This window comes from Melitaea cinxia, chromosome 15 (assembly GCF_905220565.1).
Source record: "Melitaea cinxia chromosome 15, ilMelCinx1.1, whole genome shotgun sequence".
NCBI classification, from domain to species: domain Eukaryota; kingdom Metazoa; phylum Arthropoda; class Insecta; order Lepidoptera; family Nymphalidae; genus Melitaea; species Melitaea cinxia.
The window spans coordinates 5128231-5152766 of record NC_059408.1 but is presented as its reverse complement, the minus strand read 5'-3'; the positions used below and the strand labels follow the sequence as shown (position 1 = coordinate 5152766).

Genomic DNA, 24536 nt, shown 5'->3' with positions numbered 1-24536 from the left:
GGCTGATTCGGTGATCCCCGACTGAATCCGAGAGAAATCACAGGTGTTTGTGATTAAAATGGGAAAGGTTTTATGCGTAGAATGCTGGGTGACAAAAATTACACTTTGTTTTTAGTTAATTAAAACAATTACATTTGTAAACGGTCAATTACACCTGTAAACAGCCAAAGTAGAAAAAAGTCATTTATATTTCTATAACTATTAATAAGACCCTTTTGTAAAATGTTACGGATATTCGTTCTAATTAGAATATGCTAAAAACAGTATTCATAGAAAGATACTAGTAGACAAGTAAATTCTTATAAGAATTTATAGTTTTAATGATTTAGGTCAATCATTTGATCAGCAAATACGATCTACATCTACAAAATTAAAATTTAAGTAGAGATTAAACTAATTTAATCACAAGAATTTCATACAATTCTTGCGATTAAACCTGACCTGTGTGACCAGATTTCATTTAACGAATCTACTGCTTGTGGAGGTTAAAAACTACTAAATTCTACCAAAAGAGAATGAGAAAATACTAAAAATCTTATATGTAATAAGCTGTTGTGTTACTACGAAAAAGCATAATATTGTTCTCTTGATTATAACTACAAAACAATAAGATGAACACAGAAAACACCATAAATAAGATAAATCAATGTTTATTACTTAAAATTAAAATCTACAGAAATATAGATATTTTTTAAATTGTGATCGAGTTATGGTTCTCTTCTTTATGTTGGGTAACATTGTCATAAAACTGTTCAGAGTCCATTAATTTGATTTGAAAGCCCTATTTCTTAGCATCTTCAACATTTTCTACTTTTTATTGAAATTTTATACTGAGGGATAATTGATAACTGTGGGAAGCCCCTACATTCTAAGAACAATAATATTCAATCCTTATTACCTATGAAATATAGCTTAAATTGACTTGTTTAATAAGAGGCTCATATAAAATGCCTCTGCAAAGTATCATTTATGTAAAATTAAATTTAGGTATAAAGAGTGTTACAAACCTCAAAACTTGTATAATTTAAGTTTCATGTGCTTTAGCAATTGGAAACTGTCATGGTGATGATTTTCCAAATATGTGCTTATAAAAAATATTATATACTGTTTGTTTCCATTAAAAATAAATAAATAAAATAAAGAAATAAATGAAATAGAGTGAATCGGGAGAATATACCCTAAAATCGTTTTATCAGTACTTGTTCACCAAAATCGCGAGTTCCACCTATAAATCGGTAACTTTTACATCATTGGCTTACGGCACGAATGGTTTCGAAAAGAATAAAAATTAAAGATATACCTACTTAATCAATTTTTTCAATACATGTGGGATTCCATCAGTAGCTTTTTCTCTCAAATACTTTACATTAGAAAGAGATAGTTACAATCCATTCGATGAAAAGGGGAATACTCCGCATTTTTTCGAGAGGTTTGCCGTATGAAGGAAAAAAAAGTACCAGAATAGTTGAAAAGTGTGAATTCTATCAAAATATACCAAATATTTTTTACCTACTAGATACTGTTAGCGGACCCTGAAAACTACCAAAAAAGTAGAAATTACTAAATTTAGTCACGCTGATTAAGTCTCTGTCACAAACGGAGTTCTTATAGAACACAATTTTAACACCCACCATATTCAATTAGAATTCAAGTTTTGAAATCAATAAGGAGTCCCTTCTTACTTAGTTAAATAGTTAACTAAAGTCAATTTTGATCAAACTTAGACTGTTCCCTAAGTTGGAAGATGTCTGCTTTAAATCAAAAAGAATCGTCTCGATTGACTTTTATTTTCCGAGAAATTTGTGGACAAACAGACAAAAATACAGGCAAACATGCTTGGAACCTAAAATATTACATAAATACCTATATACGCTGAATTTTTTCCTCATTGTCGTTTAAAAAACACCACAAATAGCTTAAAGCTAAAGCTGTACCTCATTTAAAAAAAAACCCAAGAGAAATTAATGGTCTACCTAGAAACCACGCTAGAAACTAAGCTTGAAGTCGTGGACCAAGTGTATATTTGCTCACAAACAGTTCGCAAGGTGATCAAATAGAATTTGGGTAGGTAGTACTTATGAGTCGCACCTGATAAATTTGATTTAATTATAAAATATACGTGCTAAAATTTTCAACATTCTGAGTTAATAATATCACAGATTAGAGAAAATGTATAAAGCTTGGTTTTTATATTCAAAAACATTCATTCATTTTGCTCCAGAACCTTACAATTTCGATCATGTCGTGAGCTTAGATTTTGGGCCAAGGTATATAAATTATTATACATTAATTTCATTGAGTGCTATGCACTACTAAGTAAAAAAAAAATCTGCTCTTTTCTGTGGTTAGACAGTAGAAGATTTAGGTGAAGACTTAGTTTTATTGAGGTACATCAATATATATCCTGAAATTTTAATTCTAAAGGCCGCTGTATACGTAACGTGGACGGGACGTAAATACGTTATTATTAAACAGTTACGGGGATTTTTAATGCATACGTACTGTTACAGAAATTCGGAACTAACTTGCTAGTGTTGTGAATGGTGACAAAAGTATCGTAAATTATTATTTTTTCACTGTGCTTATAATAATTATTGTTTTAAATTAATACGGTCAAATTATTATGATTTAATTTTCTAAATTTCTTTTCTTTTTCTATTTATTAATTATTTTTGTTTTCGTTATCTTAAAAATTCGTGGAAATCTAAAACGCTTGAAAAAGTCCACTAAAATTTATTTCTTAACATGGCTTGGTTAAAATTTTTATTGAAAGCTTCAATTCTGACCCTGCAGCCAGCTGTATAGTTTGTGAGTTCGACTGCTGCCACGAGTGTATGTAGGTGTTAATATACGTATTTGTTTATACATTTATGAAGTCTTTAAAAAAAAAAAAAAAAAAAAAAAAACTAGCCATATAAGACTGCTCTTCGTTATCTAGATAACACAACTATTACGTTGTCAACTCAAAAACAGACGAACATCTGTATTATATGTTAAGCGATATTTATTTATTTATTAAACTGTAAAATTCGAATTCCGATAAAACATCAAAACTTTATGTTAAATACTATCCTCGACAAAAAGTCTTATTGATAAAAAAAACCGACTTAAATCACATCGACAAGTAATACAATGCAGATAGACAAAAAAATAGTCAAGTACAAACGCGTTATCAAAGATTACTCAAAAAGTACTCATCAAAAGTTCATGGGAGATTGTGGTTGTGTGCAAGTTTCGTAAGTTCTTGCGCGGTTATTTTTCTGTTTAAATATATTGATACCTTCCTGTTGTTGTAAAACCTCTGTCCCACTGTGTTTTTGTGTTGTGTGATTGTCATTCTGTAAGTATATTTGTGGAGTTTTTACTTGTTTTAAAATGGATAATGAACCGTCAGATCCTGGTGGAGGTTATACGAATACGGCAGTTTCAGTGGATTAGAATGGATCAAACAGAAAAAGGCGGCCTGAATTCTATATTAATCTCCAGGCCAAAAAATCGTCATCTTCCGCCCTTGAAACGCCATCTATTCAATTGACTTACGTTCATCCGGACTATGATAAAGGAAAAACAAGTACTCGCCAAATGATGTTGCTCCTTTCGTGGTCCATGTATCTAGACATGAAACAGTAGCAAACACAGGTGCAGTCCTACGTCCAATACAATTCGGCACTCTCTCTATAAAAATAATATCAATAATGTTGTGATGGATGGTATTAAAAGAGTTGGACGTAACCGTGTATCAATAGAATATAAGACAGCTGAACACGACAATGCTTTCTTAGACCACTCAGCATTAACTGCTGGTGGATATATAGCAGCAATCCCAGTATTTAGCGTTTCCCGAATGGGGAATTATTCGAGAAGTTCCTGTGGAGTGGTCTATGGAAGAACTGGTGGAAAATATTGAAGTCCCTAATGGTGTTTGAAAAGTTGTCCGGGCCCGGAGACTGACCCGAAAATCATATAATGAAAATAATATTCCCATTTGGATCCCTACACAAATAGTAGTTTTAAATTTCTCTGGACAAAAACTTCATCCTCGTGTATTTTGTTATTTTACTTCTTTACTGGTTGAAACCTACATTCTGCCAATAATCCAATGCAATAATTGTTGTTGATTTGGTCATGTAAAGGCTCAGTGTAGATCAAAACCGAGGTGCTTCAAATGTTCACAAATGCACGAGGGCGAAACATGTTCTGTCCAATCCCTGTCCTGTTTATTTTGCTCTGGCACGCATGCAGGAAATGATAATTCATGTCCTGAACACTCAAGCAATAAAATTAATTATATCGCAGGAAAGCTTTTCATACGTTGAAGCCTCTGCTAGATTACTACAGGTACGTAGATCATTTGCTGACACAGCTAGGAATACGCCTCTTATTTCTAACCCTGTTAATACACAATATTCCCCTACTTCTACTTCATATAGAAAAACTACACTTACCCCACTCCGTCCAATCGCACCTGCTAGCCCAGGTTATGACAGACAAGCGCACAAAATATAGTCCAACCCCCTATTTCATCCGTAACTGATGGGTGTGCTTTCCCACAAGAGAATATTTCCCCTAATGATAACTTTTTGGAACTCCTAACTTCTATTCTCATTTGTATGATTTCCCGGTTCAGTGACCTACAGAACCTCAACTGTCTTTATTATTGCAAAATGTCCCTGAATATAATCCAGTGGAACTGCCGTAGCATAAGGAATAAAAAACATGATTTTACGTATATCTTAAAAATATATAATCCATCATTTGTTGCCGTCCAGCAGACCTGGTTAAGGCCTGGTCCCTTTTGTAGGTTACCCAGCTACGTTTGTGTCCGGGATGACAGAAGTGATGGTAAGGCTGGAACCACCATTTTAATCTCTAGAAAATGTACATACTCATTCATCCCTACGTCTCATAGTGATAGTATCAATGTTGTTGTTGTTCGTGTTTTAAATGTTTCATTTATATCTGTATATATTCCCGTCCCCTCATCATCTGTGTTGTCTGAATTTTCCTCCATTTTATCCTTCTTAACCCCACCTATAGTTATTTTGGGTGATTTTAATTGTCATCATATGTCATGGGGGTCATATTTCAGTGATAGTCTCTCCCTACCTTTACTAGACTTATTTGATGAATACAACCTCGTTGTACTTAATGATGGTTCTCCCATACGTAGGGTTTCACCTTTCCAGAATCCAAAGAGTGTCGTCGACCTTTCTTTAAGCTTCTGTAACATCTCAGCCCAATTTTCATGGTCGATTCTCAGTGACTCTTTTGGCAGTGACCGTTTTCCTATTCTAATTTCATTTAGTCACACTCTTTCTTCTTCTATGATTAATTATCGATCCAGACAATCATTTACATTGGCTAACGCAGATTGGTCTCAGTTTGCCAACTTAACTGATCAACAAATCCGTCAAATTCCGCCAGTCTCTGTCGACAATGTTCACGTGCTTTACTCAGATTTTAAAAACATTTTGTTAAATAGTGCGAAAAAAACGGTTGCTATTAAAAAAAGAGGCATTTGAGGCTTCCCCACCATGGTGGGATTCCGAATGCACAAATGCATATAGGCGGCGTAAAGAGGCAGAACGCTTGTATTCGGTATCTATGAGCTTAGAAAACTACCTGAATTACAAATATATTGCAGCACAGGTAAAAAAGTTACTTGCTCAAAAGAAAAAGAGTTGTTGGCTTGTGTTTTGTGAAAGCTTATCTCCTTCTTCTCATCCCTCATTAGTTTGGTAAAATATTAAAAAAATTCCGTGGTTCTTTTTCCCCTAATGATAGCCCTATGATTAATGATATTTCACTTTGGTTAGATTCCTTCTCTCAGAAGTTGGCTCCTGCATCAGTCCCGTCTTTGGAGGAATGTCGCGTTTTTTTAAGTTCGCCGCGTACTCCCCTCAGTGAATTTGATCATCCCTTCTCGCTGGAGGCGTTTCAATTGGCTTTAAATTCCTTAAATGACTACCCCGGTTCACCCGGTGTCAATGGTATCCCTTATTCCTTTGTGGTAAGAAGTAGCCTGGAAACACAGAGAACTTGTCTAAATTTTTTAAATTCCATTTTTCAATCGGAAATCCCTCTAGAGGAATGGGGGACTCTTCTTATCGCCCAATTGCTCTATCATCAACCCTGGCAAAAATTTTAGAGCACCTCATTAAAAATAGATACAGTAGATAGCCTCAGTATCTTCATTACTGATATCCGCACTGCCTTCTCAAAAAACGAAACATTGGTGGGAGTGATCCTTGACGTGTCTTCCGCCTACGATAATGTGCTTCTTCCGGTGCTCAGGCAAAAGATGCTTCATCTGAGCCTTCCTGTAAAGATAGTAAATTACGTCTGCAATTACTGGTCAACCCGTTCTATTATAGTTAATAATCAAAATTCCATCCTCCCCCTTAAGAAAGTTTGGAAAGGTCTTCCCCAAGGTTCGGTACATAGTCCACTTTTATATAATATTTATACTAACGACCTTGACCTTTCAGTTAGTTCTTTCTGCAATGTTTTGCAATATGCGGACGATGTGACATTGTACATTTCTGGCACGCATATACTAGAATGCTCTGATCGACTTAATTCTTTTATTTATTATTTAAATCAGTGGTTGGATAGACATGGTTTATCCATATCTACCGAAAAAAGTAGTGTGGTGGTGTTCTCTAGGAAGAGATCTATACCTAATGTAATAATAGTTTCAGATAACAAAGTTTTCCTGGTTAGGATAGTGTTAAATTTTTAGGAGTGTACCTTGACTCAAGAATGACTGGCTCTCAACATGTTAATCATGTTCTAAATAAGTCAGAAAATAATGTCAATATTCTTCGCTCACTTTCTGGAGTGTGGTGGGGCTCTCATCCCTACACACAGAAGCTCCTTTATAATGCTCTGGCCCGCAGTCACTTTGACTATGGAGTTTTTCTACTTGAGCCCAGTAATAAAACCTGTTTAAAAATATTAGATAGGGTACAATCTAAATTAGATTAGATTTAGATTGGGGATAGTGATATGATAGGGGAAGACTTCATAGGGGCTATGAAGTCTTCCCTTATCAATGCTATGCAGGTGGAATGCGTCGATCCACCCCTACATCTGCGACGTCAGTACCTTGCTGATAGGGTTATCTTTAAAGTTCTCCAAGACTCTCAACATCCACTTATTCGTAAGCTTAGTGTACTGTCCCAGCTTACTTCTTTCTCCAACTATTGATGTCATAAAGATATCCCTTGTCTCCTTAAGAGTTACCTAGAATTTACATCTCTACCATGCCCAGTTGCTCAATTCAGACTTAACCCTCTTTATGATACCCCCTTTTCTTCTGTTGTCTTCTCCCCCAAGATTATCCTAGATTTACCCATAAGTAAGGATTATATGGTGGCTAACTTTTAATTCAATTATATTATGAAAAGACAGTTTAAGGACTGGTTAAAATTATATATATACTGATGCATCTAAATTTTCTTAGTTGGATTGTGTTAGTGTGGCTGTCTGGATTCCTAAAGTTAATATTATTTTAAATTACAGATTACCACCAATATCCTCGGTTTTTACAGGTGAAGTTTTAGCTATTCTTGAAGCTCTTAAATTTGTTGAGTCACACCGTCTTGACAAATCCATTATTATTACTGACTCGAAGAGTGCTCTACAAGCAATTATTTCTAATCAATTTCGAACAAAGTCAAGGTTTCCATTAATCCTGAAAAATAAACATATAGGTACTTTTTAATTTGAATAATAACAATATTCAAGTTGAGTTGGGTTCCTAGCCACTGTGGTATAGTTGGCAATGAGAATGTCGATCTTTACGCTAAGGAGGCAACTAGGTCCGGAGGGCTTAGTCAATTTAAGGTTTATTGTCAGGACGTCATTCCTCTTGCAAAAATTCGTTTATCCTCAGTCTGGAATGAACTGTGGATGCAGTGTAGTAGAACTACGGGAAGGCACTATGCTGATATTCAAAGGCAAATACCCACCAAACCTTGGTTTTTTAAGTATTACAAAGCGGCCAAGTATGTATGTTCCACAATATGCCGACTTCGCCTTGGCCATTCTTACAACCCTGTCTTTCTAGCTAAAATAAGAATAAGAGACAGTTCCCTTTGTGAATGCGGATTAAACGAAGGTTCCCCTGAAAACATTTTTTTAGCTGCTCACAAAATGTATCATCATTATATAATTTTCTTTCGCCTGTTATCCCACGCCCTACTCGTTTTAAATCTGTGCTATCCTTTTTACATACACCATTTGTTGATACTTTGTGTGCTTTTATTGTAGAAAATAACATTAGACTATAGAGTAATGTCCTACTAATCTTGGTTGTATTTTGTTTTAGGTAGAGCAACAGTTCCTCTCAATATCGGTTAAAAAAAACTTTTTTCTTTTAATAGCAAAGTCAGTCTCGTCAATGTCTTAACTGAACAACAGACACTCACCGAATATTGAAGCATCTACTCTGATACTGGCAATTCCGTAAGGATGCTAAAGCCAAAGAAGAAGAAGAAGTCGGTCAAATTTAAATGAGACTACAAGACTACCATCGGGTTTCAATTGATACAAGAATCTTCAAAATTACTACACTCAGTAGGAAATAAAAAATAGAGTCCACTTGAGAACCTCCTCTTTTTTTGCAAGTTGGTTAAAAACGGCTCGGTAGACGTTGAAATTACAGCTGTAAGAAAATAAACTTCAGCATTATATCGTAGTAAAGTAATTTAGTCTAAGAGTTTTGAATAAAATGAACATCGTTGTATTATTTATTTTTTATTATGTACAAAGAAAATCGTTAAGTAAGTGATACTTTTTTATATTTACATTTATTCTTCTTATTGTATATACATTCTTTCTAGTAAAAAAAAAATATGTCAATGTTTATATTTATACGTGCACTTTTATTTACAAACAAAAATATATACTTATCTAAAGTTGTGAAATTTTTTACAATTAATCATTTCACTATAACTGTACTTATTATTTAATAACATTTTACATACAAACAGAACATAAATTATTAGTATTTTATTATAATTATAATTGTATTCTTGACGTATACACTAATACCAGTAAAGCAAAAATTAAATAAATATCCTTCTGATCTTTATTTATATTCATTTTTCAGATAATAATTTAATATTGTATTTTATCACAAATTTGAAATAAGGGCAAAGCATTGTTGTCAGTCATTTTGTTACAGCCTTAAAGATTGTATTCAACATTACAGTAAGATTACAGGTATATAAAATTACAAACACAAGGCACTTGACGACTTTTTTTTCTTTACATTCCATTTTACGTCTTCAACTTTTAGTCACGACTATAAATATTGAAATATTTGTAGTAATTACATTATGAAATAAATAACAAAGATTGAAGAATGCGAGGTGGATAAAATTTATGTACAGTTACTTTTCAAACCTATAATTTACTGTAGGCACTTATATTCTACTGGAAAAACTACATATATTTATGTACAAATCTTCCTAACCTATGTGACTTACAAATAAGTTTTTAAATAGTTTTTAATATTATGTAAATGGCACAGTTTCTCAAAAAACACATTTTTTGTCGATTCATTCACTTATGTAATAAATGCATTTTGAATAACTATTTTTAAGTTATCACTTGGCGCCATACGATCATAGGATCGTTTCCCCGGTTGAATAATGGTAGTGGCGAGGTTTTCTGTAAGATTGTTGCTGTGGCGGTCGATAAGTAGCATATTTCTGCGAATGGCGGCTTAATGTGTGGGGATGTGTTGCGTAACAGTGTAACGTTAGGGGTGTTGGTGGTGGACCCGCCGGGCATTTAGCTAATACTGGTTTCCTAGGACCTGTTAACCTTCTCCAGAGCGCTTTCAATCTCGGCGTTGCTATCCACACTGCTACCATGACTCCTAGTATTTGCGTTGCGAAAATACGGAATAGGAACACCCATAACGATGGTTGTGGCTGTGTGGATGGCTCTGATGAAGGTACGGGTGCAGCTAACCAATCTTCTCTCAATATATACTCATATACCCACGTTGCTAGTATACACGCCGAAGGCACTGCATATAGAGCAGCGAACGCTCCTAATCTTAGGAGACTTTGATCAGGGTGGGCTGGAGGCGGCGTGTTTAGAAGCGTTGCTGGAGCAGGTAATGGCACAGGACGACGAAGCACTGCCCGAAGACCAGAAGCTAGGAAAACGCTGCCTAGTAGCAAACATATAGCTTCGGGGACGATGACCAATGCCAGTAAAGATTTACTCGACTGGTTCCCCACGAAGCATGTACCTGAAATGTTTAAAAATTTATTTACATTTTGCTCATTTAATGGATACCGACTCATTCTTCCGAAAAGAATAACATTCCAATTTCCAGTAAAGCAGCTCTCAATGCGAACACCTACACAAACAGACGGCGAGAAAAAAGGCTGCATTAATAAGGCAGTGGTTAAAAAGAGCCGATTTAAAATTGAAATACGAGCGTGCGAGGAGGAAAGGTGTCGTATTTAACGGCTCGAATAATGGCCGCGCATTTCTTTCGCTCGCTATAATGGAAGGGGAAATAATAAAAATAAAAGAACAATACCCTGGGTATGATTGAAACTGCAATATGCCTGAGAATCGGTCTGTGTAGTGTTCGACACGACCGCAGCTGGGTTTTAAGGGGATAAAAATAAAATGTATCGAGGATTATAACTAACTCTAAAGATAACCTGACCGAAGCGACAAGTCCTAATCCTCTTATCGGACATTTCGTGTCGTCAACCTGAAACTTTAATCTTGACGTAATTTTTTTATAAGACTCCTTCAGAGGATTATTTTATTTAGTCGCTTTTGAAATAATTATTGTTTACATTAACTTTATATGAATAACCGCAGTCTTTACAGGTTAGCGTTTGTTTATCTTACTTCTTTGGAGTTAAAACAAATTACTGTTACTTTTATCTAAAGTCGGCCTTTTTATTTCTGTTTTTATATTTACGTGTTGCGGTATTAATTCCGACTTTATAGAATATTATCAGAGCGGTACTCTTCAAATGACTGTGTGTCCGTTTAAATAAAGGATTTAATACTCCCCGAGCTTATGTATATGATAAGAAGTTTTGTTTGATAACAACGGTAGGTACCCACAAATACACCGCTTTGTTTTTTTACATAAATGTGGGTCTTCTCTATTCCTATGTGTGATAAATTTTATTATAATTATTTTTCTTTTATCTTTAATATAATTAATTACGTATTACATACAATATTAACGTTAAAATTTCAATGACAAACAAAAAGATTTCAGCGAACTAATATATATATATATATATATATATATATATATATATATATATAATACCTTTTGGGTATACCAATATGTTTATACATAGTCTACTTAAAAAAAGTAAAAGTTCTCTCAAAAAGGTATATTAAAAGTTAAATAGATTCTTTAAGGTATTAGCGTAATTTTGTAAACTAATAACGAACTTCATTAATCGCACACAACCAAGTCACCGTCTCATTGAGAACACACGTAGTCACTACAATGGTGCGGTTCTACAGAACAGAACACTCAATACGAACGCTTGAATGCGTGCTCCCGTGCACTCGTACAAGATTTAATCGCTTTGAAAATACCGCCGACTCAACAATAAAAGGAATATATAAGTAAGAATCGCCAAGATTGATTGTGATATTCCGATACGGATGTGTATTAGGTTGTATTGATTCGGTGTACTAAAATAATAGGTCTCAAGCCATTCATGTTGTTTGGAATGGAATTTCTTTGTATTTGTCTAGCATGAGAATCAAAAAATTTGGAACGTTTGTACCTATGCTATATAAAAAGTCACATTATATATTTGTAGTTTAGTACTTGTGTAAATGTAAATCTTATCTTAAATTAAGATGTCTATCTTAAATTAGTACTGTGTGGCTACGGTACTAAAGAATATAGCCACCCCCTCTCTTCTCGTGGGTGTCGTAAGAGGCGACTAAGGGATAACAAGGTTCCACAACCACCTTAGAACTTAAGAAGCCGACCGGTGGCGGGATAACCATCCAACTGCTGGCTTTGAAATACACAGACCGAAGACGGGCAGCAGCGTCTTCGGTGCGACAAAGCCAGTACTGCGGTCACCAACCCGCCTGCCCAGCGTGGTGACTATGGGCAAAACACATGAGTTCACATTGTTTTAGGCGTGAACTTGTGAAGGCCTATGTCCAGCAGTGGACTGTATAGGCTGTAATGATGATGATGATGATGAGTTTAATTTAGTATAGTTTTCTTTAAGTGTAATGTGATTGTGGCTTATTTACCTACCTATATACCCTTTCTTTTAAGTTTCGATGCTGTTATTGTGAGTGTGACAATAATTAAAATAACATTTAGATTAGATGTTTGGTTATTCTTAATCAATTTACCAAATAATAAACGTAAACATTCGGTCATATTTTATTTAAAATTTAGAGTTAACAACTAAAACATACCTACTCGAAATTGGTTTTAACTTGAGGTGTAAGAATAATGTTACCTGTAAGCTCATCAGCGTCTACGTCTCTTGTAACTAGAACTGCCGCTGCTAGTGCAGCAGGAACTCCCCAGGCTGCTAACTGCAGCAATGAGGAGTGGCGGTCGTTCCTGGATCCAGGGGTAGTAGGAGGACGTAGTACACTCGCCCGCCAAGCTCCGGCTGCTACCACCCACCTGGAAATAATATAAATTATGCTTAAAATAAAAAAAAACTTGAATATTATTTAAGGGTTTTATTAAAAGCAGATGAAATAATATATACTATATACATTACTAAATAAATATTTTAGAAAAACAGAGCAGTTTAGATTTGTTTAGAACGTAATAAATTAATTCACTTATATTTAAAACTAGTTGTGCCCGCGACTTCATCCTCCTGGAATTTAACAAAAAAGTTATTGTTCAATTCGCAGAGTTATAAAATCAATAAATTACTGAAATTGAAATAGCTTAAGTTACTCCTTACTACATCAGCTATCTGACTGTAAAAGTCTCGTTAAAATCAGTCTAGCCGTTTTAAAGATTAGCCGGAACAAACAAACAAACAGACAGGCAGACAAAAATTGTAAAAATGTTATTTTGGTATATGTACCGTGTATACATCCATATGCATTTAGTAAAAACTCGTTATTTTAATATTACAAACAGACACTCCAGTTTTATTTATTTGTATAGATTTTAAGTCAATTAATTACCTACATAAATTTATATGTTATTAAATGTTCGTTTTACGAAAAGTTAATAGATATGAATGATACGAATTATAATTATTATAATTTTATTATTCTTGTGAACTTTTAGTTCTCGATCTTTCTATATATCTAGCGATAGACAAAAGTAGACGTTCGTGTAACGATCTAATTAATTATGATTCGTCGCATCGCCATCTGTTAGCTGTATGTGAATATGTCCCCGTTTCAAGACTGGATATTAATGAATTTCAAAATACCAAAACTACTATTTAAATAAATTCAAATGGATGATTCTCAGAACTGTTTTAAATATTAATCTATTTAAATAATTTTAAGGTAAGGTATTCAAGACATTATGATTAATTTAAATTGTTGATCCAGCCGTGAATAAAAAACTCAGCTGTTGATAGCAGGTGGCGTGTTAACTACTCAAGACCTATCATACCATATGAGGAGACTTTAATATAACTTTTGTTAAAATTCTTCAACAGGGACCTATGTTAATGAGGTACTCTAGGTGGAAATTAGACTCGTCAGTAATAATTTAATTACGAATATAATTAGCAGGCCAAATTAAGTATAACATTATTATTTAGGATAGGGTAGGTCCGAATAAAAAACCTTTTTATAGGTACCAACTAATTAAAACTTGGATCGTGTATAAATATATTTATGAAGGAAGAAGAAGCCCTTTGAAACGAGACCTTTTATTTACGAGCTAGGATTTAGTTCCAAGATTATTTATCCCCAAGAACCCTTACTTAAGCTCGTTAAAATTTTGTGACAGGTAAATCCTCGCAAGGGAACAAGTCTTCAATGTGTCGCCTTGTTTTTAACTTTAGCCACCGTAAGTTGAGCCGCGGTGCGCGTTTAACTGTGCAAAGTACTTTCATTTAAGTGAACACCTGAAGGATTCTTGAAGGTACTTTTAAATTGGTTTATGTTCCCCGCAGTGGCGTGTCACTGGCACTTGAGCAAAGAACAGTTTTTATTTGAACAGAACCAAAAGTGGCGCTAGTCCAAACAGTGATGTTTGCTCGGCCGCTCGCATGTTTGATCCGGCCTCCGTCCAACACATGTCGGATAACATTTTACTAATGTTTGAACGATTTGCAATGTGATAATTAGGTACGGAATAGTTGTTGGAACATTCTTTGGAAGCAATGCTTGGTGCCGCAAAAACCCTTATCGAGTTAAAATCATTAAAACATGAAACTATGTCTAAGTATATGCAATATTTTCATACGTTACTGGAATTATATTGTTTTTGAATATATTTTTTAGTATGTATGTACTTAAGTAGGTATAATTCGTTAAACTATGGTACCTACTACTAACTACCTATATATAAGTATATATGCAATAATATCGATCGGAATACTTATTTAGACTTTAGCCTACAATATAGAGTATTGTGAAATAATCTGGAAATGCAAATGTTATTACGACTGAGGCGCGAATGGTCTGCCGCTTTAAAAATTTTATTTTTTTGTTTTTATGTGGCGTCACGTCGCGCCTCAAGTGCCCATTAAATGATAATATTATCTCAGAAGAAGCGATTCCTTTCACGCTATTAAATCGGAAAACCGAAAATGTATGTTACTTTTAAAAGTATATTATAGTTTAAGGGAGAGGTCATATGAAAGATCATTTTTGTTTGTCATGCCATAGAAAATAAATACGACTCTTTTTAAATTTCTAGGACCTTATTATATATAAAACCTTCATTATATAGCGAACAAAATATAATTTTAAACTACTAAATTTTGAGAAAATAAAAAACATCTTTTCTCTAAATGATTTCAAATAAAAATGAATACTTTTTAAACGTAAAGTTCACGGGGCCACACACGCCGCTTACATTCATATTCTTATTTCAAATCTGTCGGACATCGTAAATGTCTACATGACATACGCTGTTCGGCCTCAGCTTCGTTTCACTTCTTGAATTTAGTCTCGTTTTACAGAACATAATTTACAGACTATTCATACCACGATGATCACTTAAGAAAAATATCACCTAAATTTTAATTACAATTAAGTGATAAAGATGCTAAAATATTTTTGTTAGTACTTTTTAATTAGTGTATCTTGGATATTTTAACAATTATAATTAGAACAGTCAAGGATTTTTTAGGAAAATACCCACCACCTACATGTACCCAATTAACATTACACGTCACCATAAAAGTCGTTCTACTATTCAGCTAATGAGTTAAAGTTCGAACTGGTTTTCTGCTAAGCTATATACGTTACAGTTCGCTGTACTGCAATCGATCAATATTTATTAGTTCAAAGAATATGGTAAAGTGGTAAATAAATACCTTTACAGAAACGCAGCGAAAAAATTCAGGAAGGAGAAACTAGCGTATATTGTAATGCCGTAGATAGATTAAGCTTATGAAGAGTTTTTTGTATGCCATAACATTACCAGCAATTTTATTCAAGGTTATATTATATTTAAATATGCATATATTACGTGTATCGTTTACATTTCGATTATATTTATGAAATTAACATTCGTTTATGAAATAAACCTCATTTGAGTATTTTTATCACCAGAGAGTAAGTAATAAATTATAATAAGGTCATTTATTATCCACACTTCCATCAACCATTTTGAAAATATTGATCGAATATACATTTTAGCAAGTATACGACCAGTGTTGGAGACCTTCGATCGGAAACAAAAAGTGTTTCTTTAAACTATTAATAAAACGTTTGGAGGACTAAGCCAGGTCTAATGTGATTGGTCAATATGGTCCGTTCAGTTTAACTGCGTCCATATTTAGCCACCTGCTGTGAAGTTGTTCGTCGTTTTGGGGATGCATTAAAGGTACATATTTTTATTAACATTAAAGGTAAATGCCTCAGACAGATATCAATATTCATAAATGTTGATTAATTTCACGCGATTTTTATAGGCATTCTTTAAGTTACGATACATAGGAAGTTAGTAATATTAAGGACAAAATTAGTTTCGCTTGCAACAAATATGTCTTCTCTCTTTTTTATTTTGTGGCTTGTATCTGGAGCATTAAACACCCATTTCAACATCCAGTACACATTAATATCATACATGGGTCCCTGTCAAAACGTGTAACAGAAATAGTGCATCCTGTTTCGAAGCAGCGCAGACGCGCGCTGGGGACGTATACGAATTGAACGGATAATCGATTTTACGATCTCCCGAAATAAACCGGGTCCCTCCTCATGCATCATCAGCGGACGCCGAAGCCAAAAATTATTTCGAGTATGTAATAAACTTCGTAAGTCATAACAACGTCAAAGAACTAGGCGTTTCGATAAAATATAAAATTCGAGTAGTATTAGACATCATCAACATAAATACGGTTTAGTGCCGACTATTTTGATGATAGTTGTTTGTTTTATAACGCATGCTATTAAAATCGTTTTCAAATTTCACTCAACTTTAATCCGATATAAAGAAGGTACAGATTTTTTTCGAACTAGTTCAAGCGTTTCTTTTGTTATGCAGTTAAGAAATACAAAACAATATTTAATTAATGATCTATTTATATTAAAAACTAATATTTTAATTTTTTTTATGCTTAAAGATAGGCTATTGGAAAATGGTACAATATGTCTATTAAGTTTTCGATACCTTATGAGTGAGTCGTTACTTTTTGTATGTCGGGTATACGTACCTAGTTTGATATGAATAAGGTATTTTTCTACTAAATATATATAACTATAAACGTTCGTGAAGATACGAAATATCTAGCTCGTATAAATAACGTTATGAAAATAATGGAATGGCATCTCGTTTAAAGCAATAAATAAGTCCGTTCACCTAAATAGTGCAGTGGATGTTACATTTTATTGTTACGATCGTCTTAACGATCCTTCTTTATGTTTCTCTGCCTGCATCTAGTTACAACTGTTGTATTTTTAGTCATTTATCGTTTTAAACAGACCTCATTCTAAACGAAATTTTTGTTTATTATCGACGGATAAAACCCTTTTGTGAACAGTTTGTCAGGAGTTACTTTAACCGTGTCATTAAAAGCTTGTTAAGAAAAAAAAAGAAAAAAAAGGTGTGCAATATTACCGCTTGGGGCCGCGCCGGGTACTGAGGCCCAGCAGTGAAGAACAGGGGAGCCCTAATAGAAGGCTCCGGAAGGCCATTCGTTCTAAATGTCTTCTAGCGAGATCGCACCTCGGCATAAGATGAAGTCGGAATCCAGAAAGCGCCAAGTTGAACAAAATATATAGGCATACAAATCTTCATATGTACACATAACAAAAAAAAAATTGAAGGATATAAAAATAATAATTGTGTTTGCAGGTAAACGAAAAAAACCGACTTCAATTATATCGACAAGTAATACAACGTAGGTATACGAAAAATGAGTCAAGTAAATACGCATTATCAAAGATTACTCCAAAAGTTGTAATCAGAGGTATACGAAAAATGAGTCAAGTAAATACGCATTATCAAAGATTACTCCAAAAGTTGTAATCAGATCTCGATGAAATTTAAAAGTGACCACATTATAAACATCGGCTTTCGAATAAATTAAAAATTATCAAAATCGGTACATCCAGTAAAAAGTTATGCGGATTTTCGAGTTTTCCTCGATTTCTCTGGGATCAAACCCAATGATACATTAAAAAAAAAATAGATACGGTCGAATTGTGTTACCTCCTCCTTTTGAAGTCGGCTAATAAAATAGAAATTCAAACAGGTGAATTAATAATTTTAATAGCGTTTTAAAATTCTAAATATCTTTTATGATAGTGGATTTTTGTCGGGCTAAAACTTTTCCCGCGGAATATCTGGTTTGAGGACGACCGGTAATATCATGATACTCGTTATGAGTCGATTTGAGCCCATTAGCGAAGCTTATTAAGAATATAGGTATCTACAAATAGCTCATATAATATAGGTCTTATAGACAAATCGACAAAGTATTATCCGCTGCTAGAAGCTATTGCTTATTTTTTGGCTAATGTAACTATAAGTATGTTAAATAAGAAAAAAAATAAGCATCATCTATAACAATCTAAGTCATCAGTCTAGGCATCAGTCTAGATTTCTTTAATTTATATTACAAAATAGGTAGATACCTACTGTAAAAAAGAAAAAATTACGTTCTAAATGTGATACGGAGTTAAAAAACACAAACTATTTTAATCTTGCAGCTTAAACATTAAAAATTATATATGTATATAATTTATTCTTAAAACGGACCAATATTATCATCAGTAGATTTTTCTGAAATTGGTCATTATTTTAATCAAAAACTGCTTCACAAATGATATTCACATAATGGTCGTCCGCTAGGTTTACGATACGAGCCTATTGCATACAAATTACTCGTATTTACATTTCTTTTTATGTTCATCTCACCGCTGATTGGCGACAGCGCTGCCATGAATCATAAGTAGATACTTTATGTACATAATTTTAACCAATTTACTTAAATGAAACTTTTAAAAACTGTGATTCGAATAAGTTACTAAAATATTGTATCAGCGTCTTTGTTAATAATCAAATACACAGGCCGAAGACGGGGGGCAGAGTCTTCGGAGCGACAAAGCCAGCTCTACGGTCACCAATCCGCCTGCCCAACGTGGTGTCTATGAGCAAAACACATGAGTTCACGCCATTTTTGGCGCGAACTTGTGGAGGCCTATGCCCAGCAGTGGACTGCGATAGACTGAAGTGTAAGTGTATTAATAATAATCTCTAGTCTCAACTTATGGTCTCCATAAAACTTTCTTGTAGTAATTGACGAAATCTCTTATAATAAAAAAATATATTAATAATGAATTAAAAGAATTAATATGTCTTTAATTAAATACCGAAATGTATTACATATACCAAAAATATGTTACAATTAAGGCATAAACAAAAAAAAAATAGAATTAAGTATATAATAGACATTTGTGCTTACAAAATTTTACCTAGTTAAAAATCTAAAAACTTGAGGCGCTTTTTTCCCCGTAAGTTACTTTTAAATAATTGTAATAAATCAGCCGAGTCACTTCTCAGCCCATTCGACTGTTCTGAGCCCACAAAAACCAAAATCTTGTTATGATAATTCGTTGACACATTTTCGTCTTTGTTAATCGTTCCTATTCCAGTAAGACTCAATTACCCTCTAGTTTGTCATCCTCATAGCAATGGATAACACAAATAAACCGGAAATTATATAATGTAATATAAAAATATTTTGATGCAATTTCTTCCATTTTAACAGGAGTGATCCATTTTCGTCTGAACTACAAGGTTTTTTTATATTATTTTTATAATAAACTTAGCTACTAACTACTGTAATATTTAAAATTATTTCAATTCATTATTTAACACACACGTTGTTACAAAAAAAGCAAATGTATTTTTTGTAAAGCTTAGTTTATTTCGTCTTATAACTTTGTATTAAAACATGAGTGTGATAGAGAAGAGTGACTTCTTCTGGCACGTGAGCTTATTGCACTCAAAAGAAGAAGTCAACCTTTTTGTAAAGATTGTATCACTCCCAACGTGCAAAAGATTAGTTAAAATACATTACCTTAATACTGAGGGCGATTCCAATGAAATTTATTTATTTATTGTATTTATTAATTTTTATTATTTTTATTTATTTATGGCGAAATTGATTGTAAGTGCTATGAGATACTGTTGTTATATTTATTAGTTTATTATATTATATTATTCAAATGTATATATATGTATTGCTTCTAAGTATTAATGTATAGATATTTGTATGTAAGTTTATTACAATGTAACTGCACCACCTACCCGATCTTCAAATAAATAATATTCAATCCTAGTTCGGGTTTTCTGGAAGAAATGGCTAACTAGCCATAAGACCGCCTCTTGTACTACACATTCTTAAGTTGTCTGTATTATTATTGTTTTGTATTTGCATATTGTGGTGTACAACAGAGAGTAAATAAATAAATAAATAAATAAAATAGGTTCGTTACAGATGAAATGAAAAGAATATTTACTTATTTTTAACCGACTTCCAAAAAAGGAGGAGGTTCTCAATTCGAGTGTATTTTTTTTTAATGTATGTTACATCAGAACTTTTGACCGTGTGGACCGATTTCGACAATTTTTTTTTAATAGAAAGGTGGTGTGTGTCAATTGGTCCCATTTAAATTTATTTGAGATCTAACAACTACTTTTCGAGTTATATCTAATAATGCGTTTTTACTTGACGCTTTTTTCGTCGACCTACGTTGTATTATACCGCATAACTTTCTACTGAATGTACCGATTTTGATAATTCTTTTTTTGTTGGAAAGAAGATATCCCTAGTTTAATGCATGATAAGGAAACCAGGATCTGATGATGGGATCCCAGAGAAATCGAGGGAAACTCTTGAAAATCCGCAATAACTTTTTACTGGGTGTACCAATTTTAATAATTTTTAATTTAATCGAAAGCTGATGTTTGTCATGTGGTCACATATAAATTTTATTGAGATCTGATAACTACTTTTTGAGTAATCTTTGATAACGCGTAGTTACTTGACTATTTTTTCGTCGATCTATGTTGTATTACTCGTCGATGTAATGATGATGTCGGTTTTTTTTTCGTTTGCGAGCAAACACAATAAAAGATTCTAGTTGGTATGTATGACATGAAATAGCCGCTGGTGCTGCTCTGGAACCATTATTCTACTAAGAAAAACTGACAATAGCCTGTAATTAACCATACAGTATTTATTTTACTTTTTTAATCAGATGTAAAAAATAATATACTAGCTTGCCGCCCGTAGCTTCACCCGCATGGACTGCACTAAGATTGTGCTCCGCTTTCTCCCATTTAAATATAGCTTAAGTATACACAGTGAAAAACTGGCATTTTACTCCTGAATGAAAAATTGGATTCTGATTATCTACTCAAATATTACAGTAAAGATTTAATAATAAAACATTTTTAATGATTTTTGACTTTTCTTTCTTTAATTGTTTTGATAAATATAATCTGTGCACGTATATAAATAATACTCCTCTTAACCCGTCGAGGTCTACGATGTTCATTGTAATATCTAATCGACGTCAAGATTGTTTGAGAGCGTTGCTGCTTGTCCGCTTGTCTAGTTATTTCGGTTTGCCTTTTCACCGTTTTATAATAGGTGATTACCGTTTGACGGATTGACGCGCCGCACCGGTCCTATATTGCTCAACTTTATTACACATTTAAATATTTTATTATGTTGTTTGTCGAATCGGATCTTGTTTAAAGGAATTGAATTAAATTTTGTTTTTTATATGTTATTTTTTAAAGTATGTTTATGATGTTATTTTTGTTGCCAATAAAGTTTTTTTACTCCTAATGTAATTGGTTAAGGATGTTAAGGTAATGAAAATGCATAGATAAATAATATGTAAACAAAAAAGTTGTCTCTGATTATAAATGTCAGAAGTCGCAGCAATAAAATTACATTGTTTGATTGAAATCATTTAAACAAAAGCTCGACACCGGTACCTTATCAAGAAACCAAGTTACATTGTTTTTGCATCGATATTCCAATAGTCTCCGAAGAAAACTTTTTTAATCGAATTACTTAAAATCGATCTTAATTAGTGATGCGAAACAAAACGTTATGAAAATACGTGTAAATCGAATTACGTGTAACAAATAAAAGTCAATACAAATATGGTATCTAGAATCGATTGGTAACGAGTCGATGGCGAGTCGTTTTCTATAGAAAAACCACTTTTTCATTCGTCTTATTTTTGTTCCACAGGAGCATTGCCTCCATTATAAATAAGTACAATTCCCATGAACTTGGTTCTATATTTTGGGACAATCCATTATTGCTTATCGATTTTTTTTTAAATCTTGTAATCGATTTTGTAAATTGTAATTACAAACTTATGGAACAGATTAAATATATTTTAATTTAACTATGTTCAAAATAATATAAATACATCCTCCTTTACATCCTATCATTTAGCCAAAAGTGAGGCATTTTGTTGACGACTTAATTGAAAAAATACGATTCAGCCTGTAACATCCCACTACTGGGCATAGCCCTCTTTCGCAATGTAGGAGAAGGATAAATAGTATGTAAATTAATATTGCTACTTGATATTTAAGGAGTTGGTTTTTTAAAACTGAAAGCTATACAAACAAAAATTTAATTATACTAAATTTTATTATCTTCCGATTCGAGGTGCGGATTTTTTTAATTATCCGTAGAACCGTGACCGAATGGTGTCTATAGGCGAGAGAGATAGAGGCATTAGTGTGAGGGAGATGAGGTTATGCGTTTGTCGTAGGTGTGAACGGGACACGTGCGATACAAGCCTGCGCAGCCTACTGATTGGTTCCCAAACTTCGAGTATCTAGCGATGTTATTAAAAAATGTAGTTTCTCAAAATATATAAGATAATATTGTAAATGTGTGTTTATTAGTTTTTTTTTAAATGTAGATACGATTGTTAAAGTCACAGATTTGATTCTGTATATCCCCCAAAGTAAGATATTTATGCACGTACCCGTATAATATAACAAACACACTTTAGTGTCTAAAGAGTTCTTAGCCGAGGAATGATTCTGCTAGCATACACTCTTAAGACTAGCGTCCGCTCTGAACCCTAAAGAGGAGACCCATTTTTTACGACTAAGTCAGAGTGGGTGGTTGGAAAATATTTCAAAAAGATTTTAAGAAAAACTATATCTTTAATGTTTAGATAATTCAATGTCAATTCCAAAGTATGTCACGAATTTTAATAAATTGTATAAATATAATTCTAATCTGTGATTTATAAAATCTGCAAGAAATTCTTGATCATATTGTATATGTACTTTACTGGTTTTATTCGTCACGACAATAAAAACTTTCAAAAGACATAACTATGTTGTACACTAAAACTTAAAGTAATTACTATAATAATACTTATTCTACTTTAAGTAACATTAATGTAGAAAATACAAAAATAGTGTACCAATTGTGGTTTGAAAAGCTTAGAAAGGCTCGTGCTTTTCCTTCAACTCTCGTTAATAGCTTATAACGAGCTGACCTTGCTTTAACAACGCGAAAGAGATAGATATATGAAATTATATTTGATGGACAAGGACAGAACACCACGCGGTCAACAATAAGCCCACTAACTAGATGGATTCATTGAAAAGAAAACATCTTAAACGCCATAATTACTCATTGAATTATAGAACGTATCGTATTTATCTAGAGAGTGATTTTCCGTAAACAAACAGTCGGTAGTTATTTGACAACTGATGTTACGCGACTAACGAGAATGACTCAAGAATTAAAATGTTATTGTGATTTAAACCTTTTCACCATAATATTGAATCGACTTTAGTCTGAACGAATACGAATTCAGTTCTCTCTGGTCTCTGAAATTTATTCAAATTAGATTTTCTGCTTCGGAATCCTTAATTCTGAGATCATGTCGAAAGCGGCTTTTATAAGGGCGTTTTATTGTTAAATATAGACCATATGTTTTGATGATAACTTTTTATTTTATACCGAAAATGTATTTTGATAAGTTTGACTTTCTGCACCGTATTTCTTTTTTGCTTATAAATAATACTTATAAAATACGTTAAATCTGACATTTACTTTTACGAAATAGTAGCCTTAGATATATTTTGATTCTTAAAAATTTTATGGTAATGCTTTTACTTTCCAAAACAACAGAACATCTAGATACAAACTTTCACATTCCATATCACCCTCTTAACGTAGCCTAGCTACGTATTATTTATTTCTAATCAAAAGCTCAAGAATTCTTAGGTATAGTTTTGACTTTTAAAAAACGTCACTTCATACAAATAATGTATATAAATAATAAAATATAAGTGAAAAAAAAAGTATAAAAGAAGTAAAAAAAGTAATGGTAAAAATAAACAATAATACATAGTAATTTAATATTTCAACAATTGTTAATAATCTAAAGTAACTTTTGCTTGTTGAACATTTAAATGCAAATGTAAAAAACGTTTTAAAAGTTGTCATCTTATTATAATAATTCTGTGTATTAAATTAATTAAAATTCGCTAAAAGAAACCACTTTCCGTGTAATTATATTTCAATTGATAAAATAATTACTAAACGTTGTTTCAATCTTTAACACAAAATTAATTATTTTAAAAATTTTTTTTTTAAATTGAAGTGCTGATAATTAAAGGTAAGAATTACTTTGACTATAGCAAGCCTTAAATGTTTTATTAATAAGATTCAATTCACAACTTTCACAATAAAAGGGAATCATATTTAATACATTTATTATATTTATTTCATGATTTATTTCATGACACTAATATTAGAGTTTGAATTTTCATTTAAGTGATCTTATATTTGTCTCTTTTTGAACGGGTACATAAATTTTTT

At 32.9% G+C, this 24536-nt stretch overlaps 1 protein-coding gene across 1 annotated transcript in view; it reads right to left on the bottom strand.

Moving 5' to 3' along the window:
- Positions 1 to 9632: 9632 nt before the first annotated feature.
- Positions 9633 to 24536, bottom strand: part of LOC123660534 (frizzled-4) — a 34465-nt gene continuing 19561 nt past the window's right edge. The window contains exons 2-3 of the mRNA XM_045595591.1: positions 12501 to 12673; positions 9633 to 10270 (exon numbers count right to left, since the gene is read on the bottom strand). Of these exons, the coding sequence (XP_045451547.1) occupies positions 9633 to 10270; positions 12501 to 12673 (811 nt within the window). The remainder of the gene's footprint in view (positions 10271 to 12500; positions 12674 to 24536) is intronic.